Consider the following 21382-nt stretch of genomic DNA (forward strand, 5'->3'; position numbering starts at 1 on the left):
AATTAATATAAAAAAATATTTATAAAAAATGACCTATGATAAATTTAAAAAAAAATTATTCATTTCGTTGAAAATAACTCATTACTTGATATATATATATATATATATCTCTGGATGAAAATGATTCTTGTATTGTACATATAGATTTATCTCGAAGAAAATGATTCCTCTCCAGCGTTACAGCAACGCAACACGACGTCGTCGCTGTCAACTCTTTAATCAAACACGTGTCTCACAAAATCGGCGTCCACATTAATGCCAAAACGACATTCCTAACATAAACGAACAAGACAACGAATTTTTAAAGTAGCACCGCTTCGGCATCGCCCTTGTCTTTTCCAGCACAGAATCTCAGGTAATTTCAGTTTCGATTTTTCTTTTGACAACCTTCAAGCATGATCGTAAGTACTCCCTCTGTTTGCTCACCGAGAAAAAGCAGGAAAAAAAAACTGAAGAAATTCTAGTTTTCAATCTCTTGTTTATTGTTGTTTTCTGCTATATTTTCGTTGTTTATTTGTGTAATGTTAATTGTTTCTGGTGTGGAATTTGAGTTTGAGGTAAGCATTTTTATGTGTATACTGTGCTAATGGTGGATTTACTTGTGTTGGTTATCTTCTTTCCTGGAGATTTTGTTTTGAACTGTTTCCTGTTGGTATATTGAATATTGAAATGTATTTATTTTATATATTATCTGATTTTATTCTAATGTGTTGTTGTTGGTGGTGGTGTTATTATTATTAGTATGGCTCCATACATTGAATTAGAAAAGTTTGGACCTTATTTGTTCTTGAAAAAGGCAATATCCTGAAATTAAGATATGATTCGTTTAGTTTGCTTTTCGGTGATGTCTTCAAAAGTTTTTTTTTTTTTTTCCCTCCTTAAAATTGGTTGTATCAGAAAGTATACTTAATAAATTATGAATTTCACTATACATAAGGAAAGAAAAGGATATTTTGCAACAAGAAATTATAGATTTTATTTTCATGAAATTATAGTAAAAAGAGAAAAAAGAAAGGGGGGGGGGGGGGGGGGGTAAGGAGGGGAAGGGGGGTGGGGACTTTCTTCGTTTTATCATAGAAGTTATCATTACTCTATGCGATTTGTGATCAATGGTGCGAATGACAATTGGCAAGTTTGGGGTTACCTGCACGAAAATGGTTTAAGCCAATTTGGTTTGGCTTCCCCTTACAATATATTTTCTTGCTTCTTCTTTTCACTGATGTGGGACATCCAATGCTCACCCTCAAGCAACTGGACTGGATTGTGCTCATGTTTATAGGTCCAGTTATCACTTGCACTATATGTGGTGCCCATCCACTAGAGTTAGTTGTTTTTTTTACGCTTCTATTTTTTTACAAGCCAATGGATCCACCTCAGTCTGGCTAACTGCTGAACTTCTCACCATGTTTATCATGGTCCCGAAATGTGACCTGCTCTGATAACATGTGAATTCTCTGATCTGAAGAGGCAGATGACAATCTGCGCTTAAGCCCATTTGGCTTGGCTTGGCTTCCTGTTACTAAATATTTTCTTGTTTGTTACTGATGTGGGACATCCAACAACAACAATACCTTTTGATAAAGATGTGTTTTCTTTTTTTTTTTCTTTTTTTTTAAATAAATGCTACTGTGATATTTAAATCTCAATATATTGATGCATATGATATTTCAGAACATGCATGTAATCTTGATGCTATAGTGAAACTATATGCTTGCCTAGAAATGAAGGGTTTGAGAGTTTTTCACATTTCTTCTATGATTGCAAATCTTTGACAGCAACAATAAAGTTCAGTTATTTTAGCAGCTAAATACCAAATATATTTATCCTTGTGCTAATTATTTAAGGTGTCTGTGGATGAACCATTTACCAGCTGAATATGAATTGCCTTATTGTTGGCCTAATATATGAGATACCTGTGCAGTAATCTGTTTGAAATTTAGCTTATAGGATGTCAGAGAGTTTTTGGTTTTATGAGAAGTGATGATTTCATTGATAGGTTGCAAGAATGTGTAGTTGTTATGACAACTTTGATGATGGGGCTCCAAATTCTAGTTTTCTCTGATCATTTTGCCTTTACTCGAGCTTCATATAGGTTTATGAAAGTTTTGGCATACAGATTAACCTCTGTAATTTGAGTGACAGAATATTAGTCTAAGGTCTAAGCAAGCGTTTTGTTGTGAATAAGCCTAGCCAATTCAGTGCTTTCTAGATGTTGAAGCATCCTTGCCATTTGATGACATACTATGTTGGGTTAATCATTCAAATATCTTGAATTATGTCATAATTTACCATAATTTTTTTTTTCCAATTGGAACCGATACCTCAATCATGGATTACATTTATGGCTAAAATCATCTACAAAACCAGCTTTAGTCGCACCTCATGATCTAAGTATAGGCTAAAATTGATCATTTTCAATGAACAGCCCATAGTTGCTGATTTGGTCAAAGTTTGGGATTTTTTGTCTATTGGTTAACCCTATTGTATTTCATATACTGATGTGCAAAGAATGACCATTTGGTTGGCACAATTCTAGAAATGGTCATATCTGTTGACTATCTAGTTCAGATAGAAGCACATCTACTACATAAATTTTTTGGGTTGACTAGTAGTTCTAATCTTAGCAATTAGATGCTTTTAAGAGAAGGATTGCAGAATCATGTATATGGTGAATGTGGAATTATAATTAGAGTAATTAGGATCCTCAAATACTCTACAGGCTGCAAAGTGCCATTTTTGTTCTGATTGTGCAATGTTTCAATATCTTTTCATTGTCAATGGTGAGAAAGAAAACTGCATTCTCCTCTTTGATCAGCTATAATTTTCCTTAGTTGTCTTGTCATAAATGGCTTTTTTAAAATTGTTGAATTTCATGTTTGTGCTCCATATCTTGTACTAATGCTGTTTGGTAACAGTGTTTATAAATGTGAAAGTGTTTGGGGTGCAATGAATCTTAACAGTAGCTGCTCTTCTAATATGTTTTTGCAGAAGATTCTAGAGGGTCTTATTGCCTAGAAAAGAGACATTTGCGGAAGATTTTCATGCATTATGGAGTATGAGTCAGTTGAAGTTTCACATGGTACTAATGTTAACTTAAGTAGAATTCTACTTTCCTGCTTCTTTTATAGCAATTTTGAAGCCTTTTCACCATTGCCAGGAGATAATGATCTTATTTTTCAAGCTTAGGAGTCACTGTGGAAATTTTGTACAGAAGTTTTTTTTTTTTTTTTTTTTTTTTTCGGTGTGTGTGTGTGTGTGTGAAATATGTTTTATGTACCGGAAGATTTTAAATCACATTTGAGGTCAGAAATGCCACGCCCAACCATGACAAAAGCTGCTTATGTTGCTTTTAGATATTGAGGAGAAGAGGGATTGAGTCCATTAATGATAATAGTTTAACCTTCTAGGGAATTAAAGAATTACTTCGAGTTGGTGTGCTCAGCCTGCTATCTGTTCGTAATACTTCCTGTATATTATTATTCATGATCCAAATGGCACTTTGCTTCACATCTTTGGGTTAGAATAGGAGTTTTGTGTATGTTTAGGTCATTCAAATTGTAATCTGAACTCTTCCTTTTTTTTTCTTTTTTCGATAATCATCACCATGTAACAGTGGAATAATTATGAGGAAATTACTCTTGGCAGAACACTGACCTTTTATGTGATGTCATTGTTCACTGATTGCATGCTTTCACAAACAGAGATTTAAGATCTTAATGTTGTTGTGAAAGAAGATAAAATGACATCAATATACAAGAAGAGTTTTTCTTCTCACTATAAAATAGAGAACAAAATCTATATGCCTATATGCAGGTTCTGGAGTATGAGTATCTTTTCTATGTTTGGGCTTTGAAATGAAAGTGTCTTTTCTCTTTATGATGGCCTTTTAATCAAGAGATATCTAAAATAGATTAAAACTAAATGCACCTTTACGTGGACATGAGGATACCTTTCCAATGTCTCAAGTGAGGGCACCTTTTATCTTAATGATGGCTTCCATATTTAGTTAGCATGTCAGGTGGCATGGTAAATAAAATGTTCTCTCTGGTCTCCCCTTTTGGCAAGATGTAATGTAATATCGTTCTAAAGAAATGACCATCCTTATTAATTAAACAGGGCTCACTTTTTGGAAATGCAAGTTAATAGGAGCTACTTGAATTAGAAATGAGCTAATCGGGCCAATTATGCAGGGGCCAAGATGTTGAAATTTAATAATCTCTCAGTTCTCCTTTATCTTCCAAAATAGTTGTTAAACAGAACCAACTTGCTGAATCTAACACTGTTGACAGAAGAAATACAGCCAACAAGTATTTTTACATTTTCAACCAAAAATAATGGAAAAAAAAAGGAAAAAGCAAAGAAAATGGGTAACTTAATTGTTGTCAATATATTTATTTAATTCCGTATTTTGTTATATTCTTATGGAACTATCATGTAACCTGAAATATGTAACCTGAAATGTATCCTAGAGATTTGATTAATAAGATATGCAGAAACTTTGTGCTACAAAAAGAAAAAGCACCACAAACATTGTTTCCTCTACATGATGGCCAACAAAACAAGAGGATGCACTTTTATTTGAGCTAATTCAGAGGTTATTTACCTCATATTTGTATTCTTTCTTTACGCAGTTGGACCAGCCACATTAAAGTTAACATCAGATGTAGCAGATATTATGATGTTATCATTTTTTTCATATGCTATTTTCTTTCATATATTATTTTGCATCTAAAAGTTTTCCCCTCAAATGAAAAGTGCATAGATTTATTTAGATTTTAAACTCCTTGAAATTCTTCATATTGCTTTTACTATGAGCAATCATACTCTTGAAGTGGGGTTGGACAAGGATTTTGTCTGATATCTCAGTGATGCTGTTCGTGGATTTTTCCTACGGGTATGGACCTACATGACAGGAGAGAGAATACTGAGAGAATACTGAGTGGGTTGGCATGGGTAACCTCTCCGATGCTTAAGTCAGTATTGAGAACTTGACTATTAAAGAATAAGAGAGTAAAATAGATTAGATATGCGTACTTGATGGCTTTTATATAAGCTTTTGGATTTGTCTCCTGTTAGGATTAGGAGTTAGTATTATAATAGGACTTAGGGTCACATCAATAGGAGTCGTGAGGATGCTACGATTGTAATCTCAGCCTCGGGATTCTTATCTTGTAGTGGCTGTCTGAGTAATTAGGGCGATTGTTTGAGTAATTAAGGTGAGTGTCCAAGTAACAAGGGTGAGTGTCCAAGTAATAAGGGCGAGTGGCCGAGTAAATAGGGAGAATGTTTGAGTAACAAGAGCGAGTGTCCGAGCTACGTATGGTAGCTTGGACCCTATCTGGGTATCCTCCCGTTGATTGGTTACTCGGTACCCACCTGTGAGCACTGGCTTTTAGAGGTTTTAGTATCACTGAGGACGAGACTTCGTTTTCTGACTTTCATACATGACTGAATTTCAGTAGCAGTTCTACATTAAAAACTTCAAATTTGTCTATGATGGTTTTTAAGGATTTTGCAATTTTTTAAAGTTTCTTTTACTATTAACGCCAGTCCTTTTTTATTATGTTTTGTGCATAATCTTGAAATCCTTAGCCAACATGCATTTTTCTGAGATTTGAATGTCCCAGATGCAGATGATAACAGCAAAATGAACGAAGCAACCAAATCCAATCATGCTGATGCAAAAGATGTTCCAAGACCAGTTCCTAGTTCTCCTGGGGTTAAGAAACACATTAACAAGGTTGAGGGGAAGGATGAGAAAATAGTTTCCCAAAATGTACCTACTGATGAGGACAAATCTGGGAAGATAAATATGGAGGCTTCCTTAACAACCGATGATGTTATACGGGCTGGAGGCTTTGGAGCTAGAGATGATATAAGTAGCTTTCTTCCTGTTGCAAGTGATTCAACAGACTTTGAAGCAACTATTCTTGATGCTAGAAACTATGAAGAGCCGCTGGGAGAAATATGCAGACACGGTCTTGGCTGGAGGGAACCAGCAGAAGGAAAATAACTCATTTGTCATTCAACAGACTTTTGCTGGCATTATTTTGCTTTTAAGATATTATGGTATGCAATTCACATGTTACCATATGGTTTGGCTTTATTGTTACAATTTCACGTTTTCTGTTTGCAATATCTGGTACTTTTTGGGAACAAAATAGATGTTTTCTCCTTGCCTATTGAAATGACAGAAATCAGATACACATAGCTCACTGTATGACATGCTTAAAATCACCTTCTATGAGGTTAATGCTATGAGTCCTTTTTCAACATTGGCATACTTCAAATTTTCAACTTAATTGACAGCAATGTCAAATGGTTTACTCATTTTCTATCTTGCTAATGCTTCTTGTGGAAACTCAACAACGTATGAGGACTTCTAATAATTTACAGTTTTAGGCATCATGACTCCATATGCATCTAGTGCACTTTGTATATTTTGTGGCTTACTTGAGCAGCTACAAAATCATATGAAGGCTATTGCCTTTTAAAGATTCTTTGGCCTGGAGCTAGGATTGCAAAAGGGTCATAAGTTGATTTCCTCTGTACAAAAACTTCCCACTGAGGACCAAAGTGAGCTTGCCATTCTTCTTGTGTGTCATAATGAGGCAAATATTGCTTAGCTCCAATATTAGGCTTGCAACAGAAATCTAGAATTCTTTGGTTTTGGGTTAAAATGTGCTGCAAGCCATCCTTGCCTGTGGAAGATGGTACTGCTGAGGATAGGAATGCCACCAGATAGAAAATATCTTCTCCTGGGGTTATTAAAGATGTTTGATTGTTCCACCTGCAATATGAAGGAAATTTTAGGTTTAGCATAAATATCTCTGAATCCTGTTGAGGAAATTGATTAATTTTTTCTTCAAATTACTTGGACTTGTTGACTGGATACATGAGGATGGGACCATTACTACTGTCTGTAAGAATGTTGCCAAAGACCTCTAGAGCAAACTCAGAAACCTTGCTTTTTGGGACTAGAAGATTCAGCCATGGGTGTGAAACTTCCCATAAGCCTTTTGCTCGGAGCTTTATCTCAGACACATGTACTCTATCCAGGAATTCCGCATAAGAAACTTCTGACATGAAAAGTGTTGATGGAATATAACTTAGTTCTGACAGCAAGTCCTCAATTTTCTGTGTTAGAGAATAAAGGTTAGAAACAGGGACTTTGATCAAGTGGATATTATGATGAATTTATTAGAATTGTATGATACTTTTCTTGAAATCTTACCTGGTTTACAAGGTCAGACTCGTCCGAGTTGAAGTATTTAGCAATTTCCATACAATAAAAAGTTCTTCCTTCTGAAATGAATTGGCTGGCTTGAAGTGGGTCTTTGGGACTGAAGGAGGACCTCCAGTTGTTGAGGAGACCAGTTCTATTTATAATTACAAATCCTTCAATATAGTCGAAAGAATTCTCAGATGACATTAAATGTTCTTGGTCCCTGGAGAACTTGGAAAACTCAGAGTACAATACTCTGATCCATTTCACCTGTCAAAATAGTAGATTCCATTATAGAGTGTGGTTCTTGGAATAGGCCACCCACTTTATTTATCAAGCTTCTGGAGAAATGAAATATTGTTTACCTTCTTAGGTGCTTGTTCAAGAGAAATTCTGGCCCGAGTGATTATGCCAAACTGTCCTAGTCCTCCAAGAACACCATAGAAGAGATCTGCATTCTGCTGCTCTGAACAGGTAATTACTTCTCCCTTCCCTGCACCGAAAGCGTCAAATTAGATTCAGTTGTACCTAGTTTTAGATTTACATTTGAATATGGTTGTGAGATAGATTTCATTATTGTTCAGGGTACGTTCTTTTTTCTGCTGTTTGATTTAGAAGTAAGTTTTTCACAATATGATATGCAAGGGTAAGGTTGTCATTTCATAATGAAATGATAAAATCACTGGACTGCCCTTCCCATTGTACTGATTTGACAATTTGTATATCTTGTACTATAATCTTGAGCTACGTGGTCTGCAAAATTGCAAGAGCATGCCTAAATATACCTGTGACAACCTCCAGCTGGTAAACATTGTTGATCTGAGGTCCATGACGGAACGCCTGTCCACTAATTCCGGCATTTGATAATGTCCCCCCTATGGTGAGATGAAGGTAATCTGTCCATGATTTCGGTGCAAGCCCATGTTTAAGAGTCTCATGCAGAACATTAATCCACAACTGGCCCCCTGATACGTCCACATAAGGTGTCTCCCCCATGTGAATCTGCATCTCTGGAACCTGAAGTGATTCCATGTTGATTACTATACCTTGATGAGCTTGTGCTTGACCCTGGAGGGAGTGACCATGGCCTCTGGCAGCAACTGTTATCTCTGAAGTGGAGCCCATATTGAAAATATAGTTTATTGTGGATGCAATATCAGAAACTGACTTCGGATACAGAACTGCAGTTGGATGAAAATGGTATCTGTTGCCAAAGTCTTTAGCTGCATGTTCAATATTATCAAAGCTGAAGTAACCATCTAGATTCAATTTTTCCAGTGAAGATATGTTTGATGAATTCTTATAAGATAGAGCAGAAGAGTTGACATAAGATTGCTTAGAACGAAGGTCGGGTTTCTCAGGTATAGAGCACAAGAACATGATCATAAAAAATCTGAGGAATATAATAGCCTTTTGTTTGAGAAAGGCATAAGGTGGCGACCCCATTTTTGCCTCAAAGACACACATAGAGAGAGAGAGAGAGAGAGAGAGAGAGAGAGGAGGATGCTTGTGTATGTTGTTCTAGGGTTCTTAAGAGGAGAGGTGCAGAGGGGGTTATGGAAATGGAAGGTGATGAGAAGACAATTTAAAGGGGAAGGTTTTAGGCGGCATAGTCAAAAAAACAGGAGAGAGCCAGATATCCAGTGGTCTCCGTATGGGAGCCATCCCTATACTTATGTCTTAAAGGTGTGTATGTGAAGGATTTTGTTTTGGCTCTCCTTTTTGGCTTCCAAAGTTAAGTAGATAAAAGTCACAAGAAAGTGAAATACTTCCATATACGTTAATACTTTTGCTGGTACTCATTCTCTCACCTCATCTTCTTCTTCTCTTTTATCCTCTTCTCTTTTATCTTTTCTTTTATCTTTTTTCTTACCAAGGTGCTCTTTCCTACTTTGCTATTTCTACTTAAAGCAATGACACTGTTTTTTTACTACTTAAAACAACAGAATACTGTTTCTAAAGTGAATTCAGTTTGCTTGTGGTGTATATGATATATTCATGTCGTTTTTATCTTTCCTTTTTTTGTTCCTTCAAAATTGACTCACCCTATGTGCTTTTGTGAATGCTCTTTTGTCAGTTTTAGTGTACCAAATAAGGATTGAATTTCCCGTATCAACCGGCCGGCCCCTACTACCATTGTATTCTTTGGTAGAGCTAGAGTGTGGTCATAATTTGAGAATTGGGGCCCTCGCTCATGTGAACTTCACGAGGATTTTGCTTGACGATAAAATTTTTTTTGGCACTTCACTGATTATAGCAGCCCAACTAACATTTTTCTCAAAATTTTGTCTTCAATCTCCTTCAATCCAACTTATTCTAATTTCAAGTCTTTCATTTCTTTTGGGTATATACAGAGATGAAAAATTCATATCTCTGTTGATTGGTTTTGCATCTTATTCAAATACGGTACCGTTTTAGTCACTAAACATATACACATTATTTTCTAGAAACACCCACAAGATGGGTGAACAAATGATATGAAGCATGTTTAAGAGTCGAGTGCAGTGGTATTATTAGTTTTTGTGGGTATGTTGTACGGACCATCTTTAATGTTTTGGTTCGTGTGTAGGGGCCAGCAAAAGCTTGGCAGTGTGAACTGAATGGTTAAAGGAGAGAAACAGCTTGGTGAAGAATAAGAAGTGGACATGGTGATTGTTAGTTTGAATGAGGGAAACACTAAAAAGGTCAGCCTATCAACTTAGATTAGCTTGGAGTCTTAGATCCCAGCACTGGTGTATCCCTAAAATGAATATTAAATTCATATTTAATAATCTGTGTGCCCCAAAGAAATAACCATTTTAGAAAAATATTGCCCCCATTTGCTTCTGCTATTGACTACCTAATAAGCATCCATTTGAAATCAGTCTCTCTTTTGGAAAACAAATGCTTAGTCACAAACATTTTATATAAAAATTATGTTGTATTTATGACCTCAATGTTAGTTTGGGCCCTATAGTTTCCTACTTGTCTTGATGATGAGTGCTTTGTTTTGTCCCAATTATTGGGCTTAGTGGCGAATAAATTAACTACTAATTTCAAAATCTTAAGTCAAATATTTCATAATTAGCATGATAACAATTTGCTAGTATTGTCTTGGATAATGCTTTTCTTGCTGGAGTTGATATTCTTGTGGCCCTCTAAGGCCCCCCTTTTCTCTCTCTCTCTTTACCTAGGCATACAATTGGTTGGATCTTTTTCCACTAACATTTAGCTAAGCCTTTCTATTCTACCTACTTTATTATTATCCTAAAAGTGGCTTTGTTCGACTGATCAAAATTCAGGACTCCAATTTAAGCCCTCGTTTGGTTTGAAGAGTGATAAAACTTTACCAATCGGATCAAAATAAGTAAGTTATTTCCTGAGAAGTAAAAGAATTAAAAATTTAATTAAATTTTAACTTAACCTGAAAAGCTTGAATTCTTGAGCTAAATCACCCTAATCAAATATTTTTGTTGTTTAATCCGCTTATTAATACACTGATAAAACAAATTATTTATAAGCTTATGAATTAATTTTAATTTGTTTATACACTCATATAATAGCTTGTGTGCAAGTTAATATCTAGTTTTTATATAGGCTCGTTTTTGAGTCCATATAAATTATTTTCTGTACATATTTATTTTAGTACTCATCACTTCTAATTATATTTGATAATTGATAAATAATTTAATAAAATATATTCATTAATATACAAATTGGTTGTAGTGATCATATATATATATATATGTATGCAAAATAATTATAACCAATTTTTTATGATAAAAAAGTGTGATATAATTATGATTTCGATTGATCTATAAATTTAAAATATGAATTTTTTATTTAAAAAAATAAAATAGATGGCATTAAAATATTATATGAAATTTATTTATTAAAAAATATGAATATAAATATATAAATCTCAAAGAGTTAAATTAGAAAGCATAATAATAAAATTTTTATTATTTAAATAAATAAATTACGGTAATAAATTGTTATATTAAATTTTAGCATAAAAGTAAAATTTTAAAATTTAAAAGAATTTTAAAAAAAATAACACTTTACTCAAATTACAAAGTATGAAAAAATAAATATTAGCAAAGCGTTAAAAAAGTAGATGATAATTTAATAGCATGTGTAATGTAAACATGAATGTATATTTAAATTTATCAACTCAAAAATTAAATTGAAATTAAGATGACGAACTTTGTATAATTGTATAAATAAAAGTAAAGAAAATTTTTTAATTTAAATAGCCAAATAAAAAAATAAGAAGAAAAAATTGTATTCTACTTGTAAGAGTTAATTTTGATACGGTGTTCATATTGATTTATATTTAATTTTTAAATAATAATTATAATTAAATTCATTTCAATTTCTAAATATAAGAGTTTCAATAATTAATTTTTAATTAATTTTCATATTTCTCTAAAGTAATTTTAATGTTTTAACTTAAATCATAATAAGTAAATTTCAAACTATTAAAATTTAATTCTAATTAATAAAAAAATTAAATTTTATTATATTTATATAAAAATTTTTATAAGTGTTTAGAGGGCAAGACTCCTCATTGTCCTTTCTACTTCTATTCATATACATTTTTTATTATTTTTTTTTAAATGTTTGAAGGTTAAAACTCCCTTGTTTCCTCTCTCTACCTCTTGCGAGAATTTTTTTTTCTCATAATAATAATATATAATAAATATTTAATTTCTCTATTAAATTATTTAATATTTTTATTTAATATATTAATTAGTGACTGTATTTTTTATTTATTCACTTTTTAGCCTTTTCTGTTATTTTAAGCATTAGTGAATTGTGATATACTCTCTCTCTCTCTCTCTCTCTCTCTCTCTCTCTCTCTCTCTCTATATATATATATATATATATATATATATATATATATATATATTCTCCATGTGAAGGTGAGTTCTCTCTTTCAAATATATTATTAATAAAAAAATTTTATTTTAAACTAAATAAAAGGATTAAAAAATAAATAAAATAAAAATATAAGAATTAAATAATATATTTTTTAAAAATAAAAAATTAATTAATTAATTTTATTAAAAGAAAACAATTAAATAGTAATTTTCATAATAATAATAATAATAATAATAATAATAATAAACTAATATTTAACTAGTAAGTGTATTTTTTTAAAAAAATATTATTAATTAAATAATTATTTAATAACATAATAATTTAAAATTTAAATTTTTATATTAATTTTAGAATAAAAAATATTTTTGATGCTATGACTTTATAATTGATGTCACCAAAAAGTCTCATCTTACTTTATGTAGTGGATTTTGCTGCCACTAGCCATAATAAAGCTAAGATCTTCTTGAAAGGAAAATGCTAGTTAACCTTTAACAATCTTATGAAGTCTTAGTTTTGCCACGTAGCAGGATATTATTTTACTCTTACTAATTTATATGCATTCAAGTATTCATATATTTTTAATTTTATGTTAATTTGATATTGCTTCTAAAAATATTATTAAAAAATATCTTTTAGAAAATTTTAAAAATTATTTAACCTAGTTAGTCTAATAATTGAAGATATATCATTTAGTAAATTCATATTCGAGTCATCACTCTTCTATTTACTTATTAAAAAAGTTTAAAAAATTAATTTAAAAATAAATTTGATATATTTTAATTATAAGAATTTTAAATAATAAAATAGCTTTTTAAAAATTTTAAATATTTTTTAAAATGAAGCTTTTTTAAATAATGAATTTTTATTTTAAAATTTCAAAAAAGGATACTTAATATATTAAACACTAAAACTGTATTGTTTTCATAATTTTTTCAAAAAAAAAATCATATTGATAACATTTGCATCACTTCAAATGAAATAGATAGATAATAAAAAATATAATTATACTCTATTTGTTCACAAAAAATAATTTATATATAAAGAAATATTAAAAAAATATTCTCTGTGAAAATATTTTTTGTTATTTTGTTGTAATGTTAAATTAATGATATTTGTTTATTTCATAAATGTATAAGTATTTTTCATATTTTAATAAATTTATGAAAATTTAGAAATTGAAAATTGACTTTCTCTTTTGAAAAAAAAAAAAAAGAAAGTCATTTTCCTTAAAAATAATTTTTTTTAATCAGAAAAATATTTTTCGTTAACTAATTTTTCTGAATGTTCCTAACACTAAAAAATATGAAAAATATTTTTTAAGAATATATTTTTCACGAAACAAACGAAGTATTAGTTTCTTCAAATTCATTATGTAATGGGATAATATCGATTTAATTTAAAACACTATAATAATTTTAAAAAGGATAAATAATGATAAATTGACAAAATAATTGTTTCAATTTATAATAAAAGAACAAGTAGCAAAAAAAATGTTTAATTTTGTACTTTTTACAATTTAATAATAAAAAACAATTACATTGCTTAAAATTGTCATGGCCTTGTTTGCTTAGAGATAAATTTCCACTCTCTTATCAACTTTTGACACTAGGGAAAGCTAAAAAGTGGAGTTTATATGACATTCCAAGTCTAGATATGACATGCAAAATGTACAATAATTTCTTGCTATAGTAAAACCAAACAGTCCTTTGATGGGGAGCTTGTCCCCCTTTATTTCCTCAAGCATAGAAATTCAAGGGTCACTTTGCATTTAAAGATCTTTTAAAAATTTGTCTTTGTAGTTAAAAGTACAGTCACTAACTTCTAATCCTATCCTCAACCTCCTTCACTTTAGTAGTGGCTTAAAATTTAAAGAAATGAAAGACCTCCACTTTTTATTCAATAGTGTTAGTTCAATCAGTCAAGATGAGAGTTTTTCTTTCTTTTTTATTAATTAGGGTTTGACACTGTTGAAGGTCTTTTAAGATTATTGATCCTGAATGCATCGAATCAATAAGAAAATGTGTCTTAAGATTGCTCGAAAAGGATATTTAGTTTCGATGTACGAAAATTGACCTGAAAATACTCCTAACCCTAAGTGGAAAAAAAAAAAAAAAAACCCACTTTTCCTAGTAAAAGATAAGAGTAGGAGGGGGTTGAGATTTGGTGACCTCTAATTCTATATCAGAAGGGTGAGACTTAAACTTTTTATTTTTTTTAGGGATTTTTCTTATTTAAATTTGTCTATTATAAATCTAAGATACGAAATATATGATAATATCCACTTATTAAATATATAATCTTATATATTTATATTTTAGATCCATAATGAATCGAAATTATATACAAATTTTCCTCCACTGCGTTAATATTTGGATTGGAAGCATAGTTTTGAAACTTGAATAAAGTGTAGTTGATTTAATAAAAAAATATCTAGAAATCAAGCCTATGTTTGATCCAAGTTATCTTTAAAAACTGAAAATTATAAAACTCGATCAAAACTCGTAAAATTTGGATAAAACCGATCGACTTGGTCATGAGATTATTATTATTATTATTGATGACGTCTTACATGCAATAATAATATCCATTTTCCATAGAAGTCAAAGTAACTCTAAATTACTTTTATGGATCAGTAGTCAATTTTAGAGAATAATTGTCCATTATAAATATAGTAATATTAATTAAAATTTAAGAGTAAATTAGACATATTAATTTATAAATAATTATATTTATTAAGGTAATATTAATTTTGATATAGTAATATTTAATTTAATATCAGTATAATTATATTAACTAAAAAAGATTATTAATTATATAACATGAATTTAATATTAACTGAATAGTAAATAATTTTAATATATTAATATTAATGTATAAAAAAGATTATTAATTATTTAATACAAATTTAATATTTATTAAACAATATTCATAATAAATAATATATCGATTCAATCTTAATTTAATTTCAATTAAATTTTAAATTCTTAATTATGTAAAATGTATGGTTGGAAGTCTAACATTCATGTCACACAAAATAGTACTTAAGAAACTGTTTTTTTTTTTTTAAGAAAAATATAAATTTATTAATAATATTAAAAACTTTAAGCATTATAAATAATTACAAGAGAGACAAGACTTAGAACTTATTATCCTAACTAGTAAAATTAGCTAATCTTTTAATATAATGATATGCAATTTTTCTATTTAAAAATGATCTTAATAAAATACATAAATCTTTTAAGTAGGTATTGATTTATTTGATTTAGACAATAAAATAACATCTATAAATCTTTCATACCTAGATTGCTTCTTTAGAAATTTGATATATATGACGTACACATATGAGTTTAATTCATTATGTATTAACAGAGAAATAGACTGCACAACCAAATACTATTGATAAAAGATTCACATCTATAAATTAATATTTTATTATTATTTAGTGAGAATTAGAAGTGATATCAAAATTAGTAAAATGTCTCACTCAAATCTTGTTGAATTTAGAATATGAATAATGCTAAAACAAAAATTCTTCCTAACTTTTATTGTTTACTTATAAATTTTGAAATCTTTTCATAATCTTTTAGGTTTTTTTAATCACAATACTTTGATTTTGAGGTTCAACTTGAATTTTAATATTGTTTCTAATCTCTTATATGGTGGAGTAGTTAGTAAAAAAAATTCTTTTTACCTCTATAAAAATAGTGCTAAAATATTATTAATAAAAAAAATACTAAATTTAAGAGTTTAAATTTTAAGAAAAATGAGATTTTGAACATTTAATTAGCAGTTTAGTACTCTTGAATTTGTCATTGGATTAGCAATTAATTAAATATTTATTTTATAATTCAAAATGTGTACCTTTTAAATTATATCATCTTTGATCCTTGAGAAGTTTTAAAGCTCTCTTTCTCTCTCGAATTTTGGCTATTAGTTTGCAATAATGAAATCTTCATATATTTCTTACTGCTTAGAGTTTAATTAAACCTATGTACTTATTGGGGAAGTTCGATTTAGTTCATTTTCAATTTTTTTTTTCTAATTTAATCTAAACGTTTTAATTTAAGTTCAAAAGCTTAAAAATAAAAAAATTAAAGAAATTGCGCTTCTTGATTTTTTAGTTTAAATCAAAAAATTAAGAAATTTAGCTTATAAATTTTAAATTTTGGGCTAAATTAAGTTTAAATTAAAAATTTCAAGTTAATTTAGACAAAAATTTAAAAATATACTAAATTAAATTTCTGCAATAAATACAAAGATTAAATTAAATATTTTATCAATTTCTTACTTACCCATTTGGAATGATTCTTATAATAATTTTCATTTTTTTAAAATTAAAATTGATATTTTAATTATAAAACACTAAAATATTAAGTAATTTTCAAACAATTTTTTAAAGTTCTTATAAAAAAAAAATAAATTTCAAAATAGTCATGTTAAGATTAAAATGGTCTTAACGAATACCTACCTCATTAGACTTCAATTAACTTAAAAAAAAAAAAAAAAAAAGTCCTCTACATCTTTGATATTGTCATCCTATTATGTCAAAGTTTGGCACAAGTTGAAAAATGGCAAGGTAAGTTAAGACTAGTAGAAAGAAATGTCCATGGGGCGGTTGTACCCTTATCAAATTATGGGTCTAAAGATTCTAGGGTTTTTCTTTTTATTTTTTATATAAATTAATTTGAGGGTTTCAAAAATTATCAAAGCTAAATTACTCAAACCTATCTAACAAGATCTATTTGATACCTCCAATATATATTTTTTAATTTCTTAAGTTCTATTTATTTCATGAAAAATATTTTTTTCATATTTTTTTAATATTTAAAACACTCAAAAAAATAGAATAACAGAAATTATTTTTCTACTCAAATGGAAAATTAAGTCATTTTTAAAGAAAATAACATTTTTTAGAGAAAATCATTTTTCGGACTTTGATACTTCTATTAAAATGTAAAAATATTTATGCATATTAGAGGTGTGTGATTCCGATTTGATTTGAGATATGTCTAGGAACCGGAACCAAATCAAAATTTCAATATGGTACTAATTTGATTTTTTGTTGTTTCGGTTCTGATTCGGTATGGTTATCGATTTTTCTATTCCGATTCAGTTTGTTATGATTTTGATTTGATTTTTAATTCTAAAATATTTTATGTAATTATTTCCTTAAAAAAGTCATATTTAAAACTAATGATTTTGAATGTGCATTTAATTTTTGAATTGGATTATTAATATATAAAATATTATATAATATACATTTTAGCTATTTCTAAATTATATAATTTTAACTATAAAGTGTATATATAATTTAGAATTAAGTATATTATATAATATAATAGTGTAAGTATATAATATACATTTTAACTATTTACTAATTATTTAATATTTAACTATAAAATATAAATACAATTATATATATATATATATATATCACATAACAATTATAAAGTAACTTGATATATTTAAAACTAAAATTATTAAGAAAATATAGAGAAATAAAATATAATATTAGGTTATGTTTAATTTATAATTAAATATACATAAATAAATTAATTAATTAAAAGTATATAATACATATAAAAAAATCATATGTATAAATTTGATTCTCGATTTGATTTTGGTATAATTTCGATTCAGTTTTTAGTGGAGAATCAGAACTGAATTAAAATATCAAAATAACTTTTTATTAGTTCAGTATAGTTCTTCAGTTCGATTTGAGACCCTCAAAAAATTGTGCATAGCCCTAATGCGTATATAACATGGACAAATAATATTAGATTAACATGGTAACCAAATAATGTAAATAAGTTTTTTTTTTTGAAATAAATAGAGGCTAAATAAATAAAATAAATTATTTTGAAAATAATTTAATATTTTGAGGTGAGGACTATCTGTAAATTGACTCGAAATTCTTTTTGTAATAATTTGATGAGTAATCCAAACTAATTTGTAATTCGAAATGACCTGACCAAATCCATTTGAGAAAAGATGAGTCTGCAATATAAAATAACTCGAACGCCAATAATTGGAGCTCGTTTGATCCATTTTCTACTTATAAATTTGACATTTTATGATTCTAGAAACAAGTATGATATAACTATTGATTGAATCTTTATTGGTATATGTTGAAACATAAAGAGGATTAAAGATAAGATATTATATCCAACAATTACACATCATTTTGAAAATGGTTTCAACATGACAAATAATCAAATAGGTTGAAGTGGGGATAGAGTCATCAGCTCTACAGTGGTCTCAGGCCTGACACAAAATTGAAGATAGGTTTAATTAAATTGTTGGATGTAATTGATAGGTGATAAGCATTAACTATTTCTGTTAACTTATGGCTAATGTTTAATGATGGTAATTAATTTATATTAAGTGTAAATTTTGTCTAATTGTTGCTAATAATATGTAAAATAACCAATCAGATATATATCATATAATTTATTTTGTTATTGAAATAGATACATAAAAATTATATAATATAAGAAAATAATATAAAGATACATATAGATTGAGAAAGGGTAATGTAATCTTCTTATTTTAAAACAGCAACAACTAATTGAGAATAATTCTATTTTCACAACTTTTTGAAGTGCAATAGCTTAAGTGATGTATCAGCTGAACAACAAACCTCTATCAGTTACCCAAAACTCTAATTCAAAGACCCCTTAAAACTCATATGTATTGCTAAATAGGATGAAGCATGTTTCTCTCTAATATAGAGATTTAAAAATTTTTAAAATTATATCAAATGTTTGAAATTTTCAGTTATGCACTGTGGAAATGTGTAAATTGTAAAGAAATAAAATAAACCAATCACAACAAGTCAACAATAATATTTACATAGTTCACCTCTCAGTATAGGGTTACATCCATGGGTATGACATCTTACACTATCTTTAAATATAATTATCAATTGCAAACTCAAGACTATCTACGCATCAACCTAATTATACTAAAGAGAACTCATAGTACAAAATTATTTATAGTAAATATATTAGTTAGTTACTCTCATTCTCCTCTAAACATAACTCAATATATTTACTATGTTAACTATATTATACACCATAAAAAAGTGTCTTCAATTACATAGGCAAGAGCTTTATCAATGGATAAGAATTATTTTCTCTTAAATTCTATGCCCTTTCTTCACCTTAGGCTAAAACCTCATCTCAATAGACAATAGTCTCTTTCTCTTTGGCCAAGCTCTTTCTTCACCCTAGGCCAAAGCCTCTCTCACTCCATGGGAATGCAATAGGCAAATGCTACTTTCCTTAATGGACAAAGGCCTCTCCTTTACAATAGGCGAAAGACCTTTTCTATGGGCTAAAAGTCATTCCTTTCAAGGGGCAAACACCCTTCTCTATAATGGGCGAAAGCCAAATAATCTCTCTATAATACTCCTATTTATAGTGTTAGCCCTTTAATCCTAATCTAATTAGGAATCCAACTTAATTTAGGAGTAATACTAAAATAGAAGTTTTACTTTATAATAGAAATATTCTACCAACCTGTTGAGAAATATCTTTCCTACTCAAATTAGGAAAAGGTGTCCTCCAAATTCACTAAAATTTTGAGTTATAAATCTAGCATTTTCAAAATAAAATCTCTAGAATTGTACCATAACATTAAATATATGTTTCATAATTTGTTTAAAATTTGGGGTACTTCGATTTAGGAAGAAAAGAATGAGAGTAGGAAGAAAAGATAGGTGATTTTAGCAAGCTTTTATGAGACTAAAGATCTTAATTATATCTCTTGTTTGACTACACTTTTATGCTTGGACTTGTAGAATATATATTAAAAAAAAAAAAAAGTGAGAAGACCTTATCATTGACAATTAAACCATAGTGTTAGAGATATAAAACTACTCTTAGAATCCTCACCTACGAGCTTAAATGTTTATGTTGAGGGGTTTTTTTACATGGTATTATAATTTCTTAGATCAAAAGGTTTAGTGTTTGAATTCTAGCAACCCTATTTGTTGATTAAATATTTCAACGCAAGATAAAATGTGTATTTGTTCACGCTTCAAGCCAATGGACATTCCTTTTAAGTTGATTAATTTCTTGACACATAAAAGGTAACCAATATAATTGTCAAAATAAAAGAATTGACTTGTAAATAATGATAAAATCTAGGGAATATATTATACTTCCCTTACTACAAGAAATTAAAAAAATAGCTACGAAAATTACCAACCAAATATACTTAAATTTCGTTGGTAATCAGTGATTATTGACAAATTACCGACGAAATTTTTGCGTCCACAAATATTAGCGTAGGTAATTTTTACCGATGGAAAAAGATGTTGTCTCTAAATTTACTAACAAATTATTTTGTAGGTAAATTTAAATTTTTTTGCAGGTAATTTCGTAGGAGATTTTACTCTTATAAATTACCGACTATTTACCGACAAAATTTTTTGTTGATAATTATTTACGAAAACAAATTTTTCATAGCTAATTTTTATTTAATATTTTTTAATTTAGTTTTTACTTTTTCATTTAATTTAAATTTTTAATTTAATTTTTAATTGAAATTAACTTTTTAATTTAATTTAATTTAAAATTTAATTTTAATTTTAAATTTTCAAATTAATTTTTAATTTTTAATTTTTTTAATATTTAAATTAAATATTAAATATTGTTATTTTAATTTAAATCCAAAATTAATTTATAGTTTTTTAAGATATAATTGACTTAAAAAAAAATACTAGTGGGGCCCAAAGTAGGCCCCACATATGTGACTATGTCACAATTACTCTATATTGGGGAGTGATTTTCCTTTTATAGACAAACTCACTACCTCCAAGAATTTCACATTTTTTGTGATTTACCAATGAATTACCGACTAAATATATTTCGTTGGTAATTATCGATAAAAAATTTTTGTATGTACTTTTTTAAAATTTTATTTTCTATTTTCTCCTTAATATTACCTACGAAAAGCGTTTCGTTGGTAATTACCTACGAAAACAATTCGTAGGTAAAATTTTTTGACATTTTTATAATTTTTCTTTTCTATTTTCTCTTTAATATTACCTACGAAAAGCGTTTTATTGGTAATTACTGATGAAAGAAATTCGTAGCTAAATTTTTTTAGTTTTTTAAATTTTTTTTTCTATTGTCGCCTTAATATTACCTACGAAAAACTTTTCGTTGGTAATTACGGACGAAAAAGTTTTCGTAGGTAAAATTTTTTTAGTTTTTTAGAATTTTTCTTTTCTATTTTTTTTTCTTAATATTACCTACGAAAAGCTTTTCGTTGGTAATTACCAACGAA

The 21382-nt window shown here is 28.6% G+C and overlaps 2 protein-coding genes across 5 annotated transcripts; one reads left to right on the forward strand and one right to left on the reverse strand.

The window, feature by feature from the left end:
• Positions 1-203: 203 nt before the first annotated feature.
• LOC110638816 (uncharacterized) lies at positions 204-6275 on the forward strand. 4 transcript variants are annotated; one of them, XM_021789504.2, is made up of 3 exons: positions 204-355; positions 2989-3079; positions 5628-6275. In XM_021789504.2, the coding sequence occupies exons 2-3, from the start codon at positions 3049-3051 to the stop codon at positions 6011-6013; spliced, it is 417 nt and encodes a 138-aa protein (XP_021645196.1). In that variant the 5' UTR covers positions 204-355; positions 2989-3048; the 3' UTR covers positions 6014-6275. The 4 variants fall into 4 exon arrangements, with proteins under 4 accessions (XP_021645196.1, XP_021645198.1, XP_021645199.1 ...); XM_021789506.2 differs by having other exon boundaries at positions 5634-6210; XM_021789507.2 differs by lacking the exon at positions 204-355 and adding an exon at positions 370-557 and having other exon boundaries at positions 5634-6210.
• LOC110638818 (cytokinin dehydrogenase 1) lies at positions 6276-9087 on the reverse strand. The gene is made up of 5 exons (XM_058143949.1): positions 8011-9087; positions 7591-7718; positions 7235-7495; positions 6875-7137; positions 6276-6790 (listed from the first exon to the last, which is right to left on the reverse strand). The coding sequence occupies exons 1-5, from the start codon at positions 8690-8692 to the stop codon at positions 6481-6483; spliced, it is 1644 nt and encodes a 547-aa protein (XP_057999932.1). The 5' UTR covers positions 8693-9087; the 3' UTR covers positions 6276-6480.
• Positions 9088-21382: the final 12295 nt, after the last annotated feature.

The sequence above is a fragment of the Hevea brasiliensis genome, chromosome 3 (genome assembly GCF_030052815.1).
Source record: "Hevea brasiliensis isolate MT/VB/25A 57/8 chromosome 3, ASM3005281v1, whole genome shotgun sequence".
In the NCBI taxonomy this organism is placed as follows: domain Eukaryota; kingdom Viridiplantae; phylum Streptophyta; class Magnoliopsida; order Malpighiales; family Euphorbiaceae; genus Hevea; species Hevea brasiliensis.